The sequence below is a fragment of the Adiantum capillus-veneris genome, chromosome 8 (assembly GCF_014529385.1).
Source record: "Adiantum capillus-veneris isolate H3 chromosome 8, ASM1452938v2, whole genome shotgun sequence".
Lineage (NCBI taxonomy): Eukaryota > Viridiplantae > Streptophyta > Polypodiopsida > Polypodiales > Pteridaceae > Adiantum > Adiantum capillus-veneris.
The window spans coordinates 80,913,020-80,925,510 of NC_140938.1; the positions used below are offsets into that span (position 1 = coordinate 80,913,020).

Sequence of the window (12,491 nt, forward strand, 5' to 3'; positions counted from 1 at the left end):
TAGTGCATGTTTCATGGGCTTTTGGATCTCTTATGTCTGACCTTTTAGTCTCAAGACCTAATCTTGCTTATGCGATTGGTGCATTTGCAGTGGGAGTTGTCAGTCGTGCGATGACTGACACTGGCATTGTGCATTGTGGAGCCATGCAGGTCGTCACTTGATACCCCCATCATGAGTGTCATCGTAGCTCTAGCCCTAGTGGTATGCATGTTGCATCTACACTAGAGAGGTTATAGAGTGAGCCAGTGGGCATAGGTTGAGAGTCGTCTTCTCTCACTTCTTGTGTGTACTAGTTGTAGGCTAGTCTTCTCGCCACTTATCGGCACACAGCCTTTAGTGGGAGAATGTTAGGTAAAGGCAATGTGCCTCAACGTGCTTTGCCCGTGACTGCCGGCCGTCCACATTTATCTCCTTATTTTTCATATACAAAGAATAAGGAGCTTTCACTCATTATCACACTGTGCTCATACAGTGAGATTTGGGAGCTCCACCCCACATCTTGTGTCGTGCTCTCTCTCTCTCTCTCTCTCTCCCTCTCTCCCCTTAGCACTCTCCACGCGCACCGCATCCGTGCACTCACATAAATCACATGGTCTATCATATGTGACAAGTTGACTAGGCATCCACATGTAAGGGGATGCTCACACACATTAGGTGCTACAAAACATGCACCCTACTAGGAGGCATTTGTAAAAGATGGTTTTCTATCAGAAGAAGGAACATTAGAAGTAGTATCATTAATATTGCTCTTCATTGTGTAGCAACAAATGCATGATCAATAGCACGTTGCTTAGCCCTTTTTTTTTCTTAGCATAGCCTCTTGCCAATCAATCAAACTTAACATCATTATCCAAATCTAGTAATACATCCAAGACATGGTGCATGAGTGAATGGTGGAAATTCACTTCACCTACAACAATGAGTTGCTCATTTGATATCTTTGATTTCAACAAGAAAAATATTCATTTCATCTTCCTCATGCATGACCTTTGATTCTAGTATCTGTTTATGCAAAAATTATATTTATGCCTCATTGTGACATGGGTACAATGCAGTTAGAATGTCCCAAGCATGTTTTGCTATTTTGGCTGAACAAATGTGAGGAGTAATGGTGTGCTTGGCAAATAGCGCAATCAATATACATGCACTTGCGTCTCTACTATCCCAAGGAGCATGTTAAGTTTGTAGGTAAAACAACAGTAGCAGTAGGAACAGAAGTGCTAGAACCTGCAACATCTAACATGGAACAGTACATAAAAAAATTTAATGATGTTTCATACACCCTTGTACATGTTGCAACATGTAAGCCCACAATGAACTCAATTTATCATCAACAGACCACAATATAGAAACATCATTGCTCTCAATCATTGTGAAAGACTGAACCTAACGTAGAAAATGCCCAAACTAAGTAGAAATTGAAGGGAAATTGTGCGTGCTATATTGCACAAACCACAGTAAGACCTATTATATAGAAATTTGTAGTGGAAGAAAAAAAGGAAGAAATTGCATGCGCAATACTTGCAATAATGGACACGAAGGCCAAAATGAGTCTAAATCAAAACTATGAGCACACCAGGACCTACGAGTTTCCACAAAGTATTATAGATTTGCTGACATTTGTCAAAGCTTGGTGACTATGCTCGCAACATTGGTGACTATGCTCGAGATGGTGCAACCTACTCTAAGACCAATTGTTGGAGTTAGGGTTGCAGGAATGCACACACAACTTGGAGATGGAGAAGAATCTCAAGGCACACAACAAAGAATGTATTACTTGGTGTGAAAATACAAGATAAGGTAACCCTAGAGTGATAGGCGTATATCCAAAGCACGAGAAAAAAGAACTTCTTAGTGAGGACAAAAGTGTCTCACGTGAGTGTGCTCACGACCATTGAGGCACACATCACTACCATATACATGGTAACAAAACATTGACCTATATAAACAAATTCATGATGAGATCGATAGTAAGTGGCATTGTGCTAGGCCTTTCTTTGATTGGAATGTGAGAGTGCAAGCTCTTGACAAGCTTCCTAGGTGGGATGTAGTCTCTTGGAGTCTACTTCTTGCTGATATGTCTTACTTGGGTAGGGTGTGAAAGCTATGGGTAACTAGGGTTTTACTTTGAATTTGATCACCTTGCTTTTTTTTTTTTTTAAAGGCATGCATCGTGCAAGAGGCTGACTAGGGCAAACAAAGAGATTAACTGTCAAAATTGTTGAAAAACAATGATGGACTTAACGTACTTTGTTAGATATGTATGCAAAATTGATTGGGCAAGAAGCTCTCCATTGTTTTTGCCATGCAAATTCAAGGCTTCTCTTAAAATACAATCAAATATGCTTGCACTTTGAGGGCATGTCCAGAGCATAGTGCAAGAAGGTGACATAGCCAAACGAATTCATGATGACATTAGTAGTAAGTGGCAATGGGAAATCAAAGTAGTGCTCGCGGTGCTTTGGTTTCTTTGAATCCCTTGATTGTGGTATTTACCCTCAACATGGGCAAGGCTACAAAGCTTTGACTTGCTCTCAAGAAGAAAAACATGCAAAAGGGGATAAATTTGAATCTTGAATTTCACCCCTCTAGGGGTTGGTCATGGCACACAAGTTCAAGGCTATTTAGGTCATTATGTATTTTAAGTATAGTGTAGTTGTATTTTGGTCAATATGTATGTCACTTGCCATCCCATAACAAGTCATTGAAGAGTTTATGCTCTAAGATGTTATATCTTGGAATTACCATGGTGCTTGGCATTGTTTTGGAGGACACAAAGAGACTATTGGTAGAAGGCTAGAAGTATTGTGTGTGTGTGTGTGTGTGTGGGGGTGGTGTGTGTAAATTTTTGAGCCGAGGCGACGACCACTAGTCATGTACTAGTTTGTCATAATAGGACTTCTAGTGGGCTTGCTCACCCTTTCCCAATGACTTGTAATTGCGGGAGGGATTCCGGTCCCCCCTCCCTACCACGCGTCAAACGTCCTTCAAGCGGTGGGTGTGCATTGTGGCATGCACTCCGGGAGCACAGCAGGCAGAGAGAGTGAGAGAGTGTACTAGTATATCTAATATCTAACTTACACTAATATCTAACTTATTCCATGAACGAAAAGAAAAAGCGTAAAACCAATGGAACGGCCAAAATAAAAAAATAAAAAAATTATGTTGACCCGTCTAGGGCAAATCAAGCTACCGTTAAATGTTAAATGCCGGCTTTATACAATGAAGACCCTCTGTTATTCTACTTCAGCGTCGGCTATGCACAGCTTCTATTTAAAGACGAAGATGGACCCATCGTCATCGTCCTCAGTCCTGTTTAGTAAGCACCCTTGTCTGCATTTCTTTACCTCCCCTGTTCTTCAAGCTCTGCCTCTTGCCCTTGTTGCCCATCCTCTTCAAGATCGCAGTCCATGGCTTTCTTCCATTCGAATCATGTACTCGCAGGCCTCTGCTGCCTCCCTTCAGGCAGCACCTCCTACCAGCAGCTGCCTCTCCAGAATGTGTGTGTCGAGGGGACCCTCTACGATCTCTGTGCAGAGGTCAGGATCCAACAAACCTACGTCAATCATCTGCATCCCCCGCAGCTTGCAGAATGCATCTACATCTTCCCCCTTGATGAAGACAGCTCTGTCTTCTCCTTCGAGGCAGAGCTTGATGGAGCTCTTGTCCACGGCCGCATACGCAAGAAAGCAGAGGCACGTGCGGAGTATGATGCTGCTTTCATCTCGAATCACTCGGCCATGTTGCTGGAGCAATCCTCTGACAACATCTTTCAGTGCAAGGTAGGTAATTTGAAGTATGGTAGTGTTTGCACCATCACTCTCACATACTTGACACTGCTGGAGCAAGAGGGGCGCCACAACCGCCTCACTCTCCCCATGGTCATTGCCTCCGACTCCACCCCTTTGAATCCAGGGCTCACTCCATCATTCCCCTCGTCAGAGATGGCACCTCACAACACTGTCCACAAGGGTTTTCACTGCAACAATTGCCTTTGCTCTCCCATTATCGGCACACGCCACTATTGCGATAAATGTGAGTATTACCTTTGTCACGGATGCTACACTCAGCATTGTTTGCATGCCCATTCAGGGCAAACAGCACACTCTCTAGAAGCACCAGCATTGCCTCATGTATCGATGCAAGAGAGCAAGATGCAAGACCTCACCATCAAGCTGAACATCACAATGCCCTCGCCCGTAATTTCCATCCAATGTCCCAGCCATCCCACTGAGACCAAAATCACTCAAAGCAACAATCCCTCCACTCATGCCTCGGTATTCTTTCATTCAGACTGTTCTTGTTCTCTCTCCAGGGACTTCATTCTTCTTGTTGAGCAACAGCATTGCCACGAGCCTCGTGCCTTGTGCGAGCTGGATGTGGCCAACCATACAGCAGCAGTAAGCCTGGCTTTTATGCCACCTCCTGTCGACATGCTATCAGCTAGCCAAATCCAATGTGAGCTTGTTTTCTTGATAGATTGCTCTTGGAGCATGAGCGGTCCATCCATCACGAGCGTCCGGGAATGTATGCAGATCTTGTTGCACTCTTTGCCTGTTCATTGCTATTTCAACATCATCACCTTTGGTAGCACATGGTCTGCCTTGTTCTCCATCAGTCAACCATATGATGACACAGCATTATCAGTAGCCTCACATCACATTTCTGGGCTAGAAGCTAACATGGGTAGTTCAACGATCTATCCACCCCTTCTTCACGTGCTTACCAGCAAAGCCCTCCCTGCACACTCCCGCCAAGTATTCCTCCTTACTGGTGGGCAAGCAAGCAATATCAAACAGCTTGCTCAACTCACAGCCGAGCATTCTGCTAGCACAAGGTTATTCACGGTCGGGATTGGGGCCTCTGTTAATAGATTGCTTTGCAAGGAGCTTGCACGGGCAGGGCGTGGGAAGTGCGAGTTTGTGGCAACAACGGATGGGCAAAGATCAGCGATGAGAGAAAAGGTTATGAGGCAAGTAGCAAGAGCAATGCAGCCAGCACTCACTGATGTGGTTGTGGATTGGGGACAACTCAGAGAGCCTGTGCAAGAAGGAATCAATGAGAAGCAAGAGAGAGTTAAATCCACTCAGATGGACATGCTCGATTCATCACCACCAAACACCAGTTTTATGCAGTGCCCTCTTGTAGCTCCTTCCATCTTCATGAGCAGCCGGTACATGTTGCATGCAATGAACGTAACCTTACCAGAGTCTGTCTGGCAGCAAGCCAAGGATGGTCATAAAGTGGACTTCCGATGTGTGCTTTCCATAACCGCACGCAGCAACCACCCTCTTGAGAAAGAACAAATGAGACATCATTCGGTTTTGTTGACAGGTGAGCAGATGACGTTTGCAGGAGTTATTCACACTTTGGCAGCAAAGGAGAGGATAAGAGAAATTGAGGGTAAAGTGCTAGCTTGTTCTGGCAAGGAGAGAGGGAAGCTAGAGGAGGAGATTTTGTTTCTGGCTACTAAGTACACCCTCTCTTCTAGTAGAACAAGTTTTGTGATCGCATATAATGATGGGAGGGGAGAGGGGACGGCAGTTGAAGAGATGGCACTTTCATCAAAAACAGGTGGAGAGTATATATGTTTTTTAAAACCTAAACGGAAGCTACAGGTACTTCCATTGCGCAAATTTACACAGCTTGCAAGTGCGGGGCCTCCCAAAGGTCAGGCTGGAGATCAAATGGCACAACCTCAATTGAAAGTTGCATTAAGCAGTGCACCATTTGCAAATGCGGAGGCAGCTGGCGAATTGGCTAGGAACGTGCGATTGCTTGGTGCTAGTGCTTTTGCTCGAGCCACAAGCGCTTCGAAACTGCCGGAGAATGCACGCCCTTTTCTGCAGCCAGGGGCGGGTACAAACCAGTTTGCAAGCTTGACTGCGCTACAATTGGCCAATGGTTCTTGGCAGCCAGAGGCAGGTACAAATCAGTTTGCAAGCCTGACTTGTTCCTCCAACATCTCACAGAAGAGAGAAATTGATGGTTTTGAAGAGCTCGTTATGCTACAATCGGCCAATGGTTCTTGGCAAGTGACACCTGCGCTTATCGATGTTGCACGAACACTGGCATGTGTTGATTCTAACTTGACAGCATTGACAATGCAATCTCTGCAAAGTGTAAGTAAAGAGCATGGAGTTGAGGATGTGGCAGTTGCAGTCATTCTAGCATTGCAGCTCCTTGAAACCCATTTTAAGGGGAGGCATGCAGAGTGGGAAATGCTGGCAACAAAAGCCTTGTTTTTCTTGAGGGAAATTTGCAAAGTGGGCACAAATACAGAAGAAAATATCAAAGGAAACATAAAGAATGTGCTTTGCTCAGGAAAATATTGAGCAAAGTGTATGGCTCCACCCCCAATAGAAGCCAAACGTTTACAGATAGATTGTTCAAATGCAAGCATTAGTGTGCTCCTAGTATGTACGTACTTACTAGCCTGATGTGTGCTTAATTTAATTGCTCACAAAATAGCTAACCTTAAGTTGAGAAACACTTATTATTAGCCTAAAAATAATATTTAAACTCATTAAAGAAACGCATATTTCATGAGGAAATCAATGCCATTTCCATATTTTTATACTCTGATATAATCCCCCTCCCGCCCCAAAAAGAAAAGGAAAAAATTACCAAAATGTCTCACCATTTTGTGGAAATTTCCAAATTACCCTTGATATTTTAAAACTTTCCAAAATATCCTTGTAATAATAATCTTGTAGTGACTACTCAAATTTTTCAAATTTGTGATCAATATTTTACCAATGAGCTTGCAGACGTTGGATTATGCTTACAAATAATAAACTGTTTCATGAGAGGGAGCCCATGTCTCGGTGCTATCTTGTTCGAAGGGATCGTCAATTCTCTCATGGAGAAGAGACAAGGATCATAGTGTGAAAAAAAAAGAGAGAGATGGTGAGCAGACCCTCGTATTCTTGTAAACCCTATAGGTGGTGGCAAGTTAAACACAAGAAGTTTTGGACAAATTCTCACAATAATTCCCACATTGTGACTTACCTCAACATCATGAGCTTCTGTGAGGGAGGCACCGCATACCTAGCTAGGTACGATTGGGGGCAGGGGACCGCCGCCCCCGGGGGGGGGGGCGACGGTCCCCTGCCCCCAATCGTACCTAGCTAGGTATGCGGTGCCTCTCGAATAGAAGCCCATGATGTTATTCATTGTATGAAAAACACTGGAAAAGACTTCGTTTTCCTACATGAGAAAATTTCTAAATCTTCTTGTGAAAGAATCAACAACATCCTCACATCCAGTTGTCTTTCTAATACAATTACCCACTTGACATGGTATTTTATGGGCATTCTTCCATTTTTGTGAAGTCCTCATAGCATAAGACCAAAAAAGCTCCTTTAGGTTGAACTTCATCATCATAATCTCTCTCGTAATTACACTCACCTACAAGCTATACATTGAAGCATCAACAAAATTACTATTAACCTACAATTGCTCCATCACCTTTTGCATGCCTCCCTTCCCAAAATTTGTTTTGAGAGTTAGACCAATTTCCCTCAGATGGATCATCTTGTCTTTCCCAAAAAAACAAACTCCACCTTATTGCTTTATTGAAATTATCATTCTTTATATATATGGTCAAGACTATCACATCACATGCATTGATAAGTACCACCTTCTTGGCATGGTTTTTGAATGCTTGTTTTCCATATACCGGAATAGAACTCTGCTTTATCATCTTTGATGGTGCAAATGTTGTTGATGCAAACTGCTGCATCAGTTGTTGTAGACCGTGGTTACGCTCATTTGTTGCTATGACTTACTCTTCTCAACCGGGTCTGTTTCACGTAGGATTCACAAAAAAGATGTCCGAACAAGTGTTGCTCGAGAGGAGACATGTAGCCGTTGACGGGCCTCTGACTGTGGAAAGAATTAAGCTAGAGCAATCATGACAAGTATAAGAAGAGATTTTGATGAGTTTAATTAATGATGGTCGATTTAAGACAATTAGGGAAGAAAATTTCTATCGACAAATCCAAAATTCAATCCAAGAATCCAATACAATCTGCTCAATAGGATACTCAAAATTCTTGTTGGTATACACTTTGAGAAGACTTTATAGAACTCTCATCAAGTGCAGCAAGCTTCCTCTATTACATACAAACACAAACCTTCTGAAGTACGAGAGTTTTCCAATCCTTCTTTATCTATACCCTATCATATGGGGCACCAACATATTTCTCCCATGCCATGTCATTTGGTCCCCCTGTGAGAAGATGATATTTGGCAATGATGCTGGCATATGAAACCACCTCTCTAGCTTGTGTTATAACCGTCTTTGCATCACACATACATCACTGCCGCTACCTCATACGTCGAAAACAAGGATGCCTAATGTACATTGTGTGAGCAATGCCAACATCGCGTAAATTGATAAAAACGAGACTGCTATCTGTCATGAGTCGTCACTGCTGACTCGTCACACATAATGTTAAATGATGTCAAACTAGTGAACAACGCATATGCATCAAGTGTATGGAAATAAAACCAAAACTATGGCAAGAAATCTTGGGAAAAATCCAACAAAATTTCCCCTATAACCTAAGTAAAATCTCAAAAAAACTTAGCCACTCAGACTAGCATAAAAAAGATAAAATGAATCCATGTAGACTATGCGCATAAAGGCATAAATGAATCATAAATAGAGACTCGGTCTTTCATCCATAGATGTCACACATTATGCCAAAACCATGACCCAAAAGCTCTCCAAAACCATGAAGAGGAGCAAAACAATCTGTTGCTAGCAATCCAAAAGCGCATAAACCATATATGAATACTCAATGTCTTATCAACAAATCCACATAATCGTACATAACATGCTCAGTCCTGAGCAAGTAGCTATTTGGATGAATCCTATCCAAAAACATGTACTCGTGAGATGTCACTTGTGAGCTATTTAAAGCTCAAGGCTATATCCATATGTGTCATACATGACAAAAACTGCACAAATCATGTGCATCAACCTCTTTTTCAATAAAAGCACATAGTCAAACAAAAGCAAAAGGGCCTTGTGAAGACGTGTAATTTGAAGTTGGAGTCAAAATGTAGATTCAAAAAGCATCGACGTCGAAGCCGAAGATTATGCCAATGATTATCCAAAGCCTATTGGAGTTGTGGCCTTTGGCCTATACCGACAGCTGGTGTGTGAATCATCTCTTCTCCAGTCATCAACCTAATCATCATATGAGCATGTGAGGGCACATGGTCTAGTACACTTGGCAAAAGAGTTGCACAAGAGTCCAAAAAGGTATACGAGTCACCCTACCTTTCCACATTCTATGGGGCCACTCTTGCCCTTTGGGAGTTGCCCCTTGACCTTTCAGAAAGATACCTATGTGACCCTGAGAGGTGCACCCAGCTACTTGCAGCGACTATATAAGTAGCCATTTCTTATGCATTTTAAGCATGTCGTTAGTATATCATTAATCAAGTTATCATTTGAGTTTACACTATCTATCTCTCTTGCATTGAGTAATTAGTGTAATAATAAGTGTCATTATCAATTATGCTACCATGAATGCCACGCTTGCTAATCCCCTCTACTCCTTTCAATTGGTATCAAAGCCGATGGTTCATACCTAAGCCTACTAATCCCTAATCACTCTCTCTTAATTACACACTTGATCCCTCTCTTGTTATCAAGTGTTATTAGCAATAAGATACACAATCATATTGCGACTCTTGTAAGTTTTGGGCACGTGCATAGCGAGCCACTACCCTCATCTATGAGAGGAATACGTGATTAGTAGCGGATTAATGTCTTTAATCCGTTGCATTTTCAATTTTTTTACTATTGATTTTTTTAATTTGATCCATCGATTACTTCCACTTTATAAGTAATTTTTCTTCACAGCACTTGAGTGCAGAAGAGAGTCTCAATGAGCGCTTTCTGTTGAAATTCTTACTACCGCATTCTGAGCCTTGAAGACCTCCAAACTCCATTGCCCTTTTTATGCCATTAAAAGGTGTGTAGGTGTGTGTGTGTGTGTGTGTGTGTGTAGCTGTTAAATCTTAGATAATAAGACATAATTGAATTTTTACATTCAAAAGACAGCTGGCAAATGGAACAAGGCATAGATATGTACAAAAACAACTCAGTATTAGAATTATTTAAGTACAATGTCTGTAGGAAATAGATCCCCTTTCAGTATGAAGAAAAAACTTCCCAATTCATCTGTGAGTGCTTTATCCAGAGTAAGGTAGCTTGCCAAAGTTTAAAAAAACCTTCCAAGATAAGATAGAGTCCTTACCTGCATCCATCCAAACAAGACAACAATTCAGTTAGCCTTGGATGTGTTTTACAAGTATCAATGGACCATACCAGTTGTTATCCATGTCCATCTTACAAAACTTTTTTAACTTTAAACAAGCTAGGTTCGCAGTAAATCCTTTTCTTATATAAGTCAAATTATTACTTTTTACCTAAGTAACAGAGTATTCCTTTCAATCAGAGTGGCATATTCCCCAAAGAGAATATGTGTTATCCTAGAGTCATTTTAGTGAGGTTCTATCAGTCAGTAAGTATAGATATAACCTCTTAGTTATAAAATCAATGGTGTACTTATCATATAAATGGGATCCAATGTAATCTATAAGTTACAACCTTATAGCTAGCCAAGTAGTAGAAGCATAGCCCGAAAAAAACCACTAACTGTGAATGTCAATCCAAAAAATGGAGTGGTCCTTCATAGAGTGCAACGGATCAAAAATCCATCCCATAAACACAATCATAAACTAGAACATGGGTCGGAAAAACTATAATATAACCGTTTATCCCCGGGGCGGTCACTTTTTAGAATGTGTATGATATCACGTGAGTTAACCGGAGAGGATTATTAAAAGACCAAAATGTATAAAAATGTATACATACAAAGGGGGGTGGGGGTTTTTTAAATAGGCGCACAGTGTAAGTATAGTATGTATATTGGGGTATTATTAATTACCTCTTGAACGCACGTGATATAGGGGTCTTTTGATAAGTGACTGCCCCAAGCGTTTATCACCTCCTTCACATGGAAGGTTCCTCCAATTCACAATGAGTAGTCAATAAGCCATCCATTACAATCAGCCACTGCATTAGAAGCAGTATTCCATCTTTACACAAGGTATAACCCATTCCAAGCTTTTGTTGAAGCAAAAACTTCCATATACTTACCTTCATACATAGTCTGCGCAGAGAACCATTTCAATAGACCATAAGAAAAACCCAAAACGTTGTATTACATCAAGCTTTAATCTCAAGATGATGATTCTTTCCTCAGAATGTGAGCACCTACAGTGAAATAGAGTACCTAAAGCCTCAATTGCTACAAAGGCTAGGAGTAACCCCATTTATTTGAGAAGAATCAGCTATGCCGAGATTAGAAAAAGCGCAAACGCACAGTTAATGCAAAAAGTAATCAGCGTCGCTTTTATTGAAATAACAAGAAAAACCCATTTTTTTCAAAAACCAATTACGCAAAGATTAGGTAGAGTCTGCATACGGTATTTTCCTACAACGGATTTATAAGAAACCCATTCATAAGATCATATGCAGTAACGAGCTAAACTACTCATAGTTCCTTTCCAAACAAAGTAGCAAAACAACCACTAACCACCAATATATGCCACAGTATTACATCTAGTCCTTACCATTGACCGGCCCAAGAGGTGCCAACCAATCACAATATGAAGAGCCATACAGCCCCCGACAATAAACCATAGAGGCGACCTAACCAGTCCAAGGTCAGGAGCAACTCCTATATGATGTTTATACCATACTTTTTCAGCTTATAACAGGCGGGGGTGTATCATGCCCAAGGTTACCATATCAAGCTCCTTGATATAACAACAACAAAAAACCCCGTTTGCAAACAGTTTACAAGAAAACCATAGCCCTTGGTTTAATCGCACAGTATGCATGCTTGAAACAAGCATAAGGTAGGACCACCTTTCCTAAATTAAAGCCTTTTAGTGTTTAATCATGTCAGACATGCATAAATAGTGTAATAAACCAACTAACCCAGCAAGGGTAAGAAAAAAACCTGAGTCACCTGCGTGGTGAGCTCCTTTCTCCTTGGCAGTAAAGCAGACAGTAGGTGATCTCAAAATAACTCAACACAACCACAATGGCTAAGTGAGGGGGGGCAGAGATGCGTCCTCACCTGTTTTTATAGTATGCGAGAGAGAGAGAGAGAGAGAGAGAGAGAGAGAGAGAGAGAGAGAGAGAGAGAGAGAGAGAGAGAGAGAGAGAGAGAGAGAGAGTGTGATCGAGCATTGCAGCGACATCGGCGGCGGCAAGGTAGTACAACGCGGCAGCTCCTTCTTCTTCACAGCACGGGATCCTTCACGATGGAAGATTGAGAGGTGAGTGACACACTATTGTTCTTTGAGCTTGCTAGGACTCTCTAGTTGTGTGTTTGCAGCCTTTCGAGGCTCGCACACAGTGCACAAGCAAGTTCCAAGCCTTCGACACGTACGGCAAA

At 41.8% G+C, this 12,491-nt stretch overlaps 1 protein-coding gene across 1 annotated transcript; it reads left to right on the forward strand.

Annotated features, from left to right (window-relative positions):
- Positions 1 to 3,332: 3,332 nt before the first annotated feature.
- On the forward strand, positions 3,333 to 6,735 carry LOC147452435 (uncharacterized). Its single transcript, XM_086518942.1, has one exon. The coding sequence runs from the start codon at positions 3,411 to 3,413 to the stop codon at positions 6,333 to 6,335; it is 2,925 nt and encodes a 974-aa protein (XP_086375068.1). The 5' UTR covers positions 3,333 to 3,410; the 3' UTR covers positions 6,336 to 6,735.
- Positions 6,736 to 12,491: the final 5,756 nt, after the last annotated feature.

Coding starts and splice junctions, on each gene's coding strand:
- LOC147452435 (XM_086518942.1), top strand. CDS start 3,411: ATGGCTTTCTTCCATTCGAATCATGTACTCGCAGGCCTCTGCTGCCTC.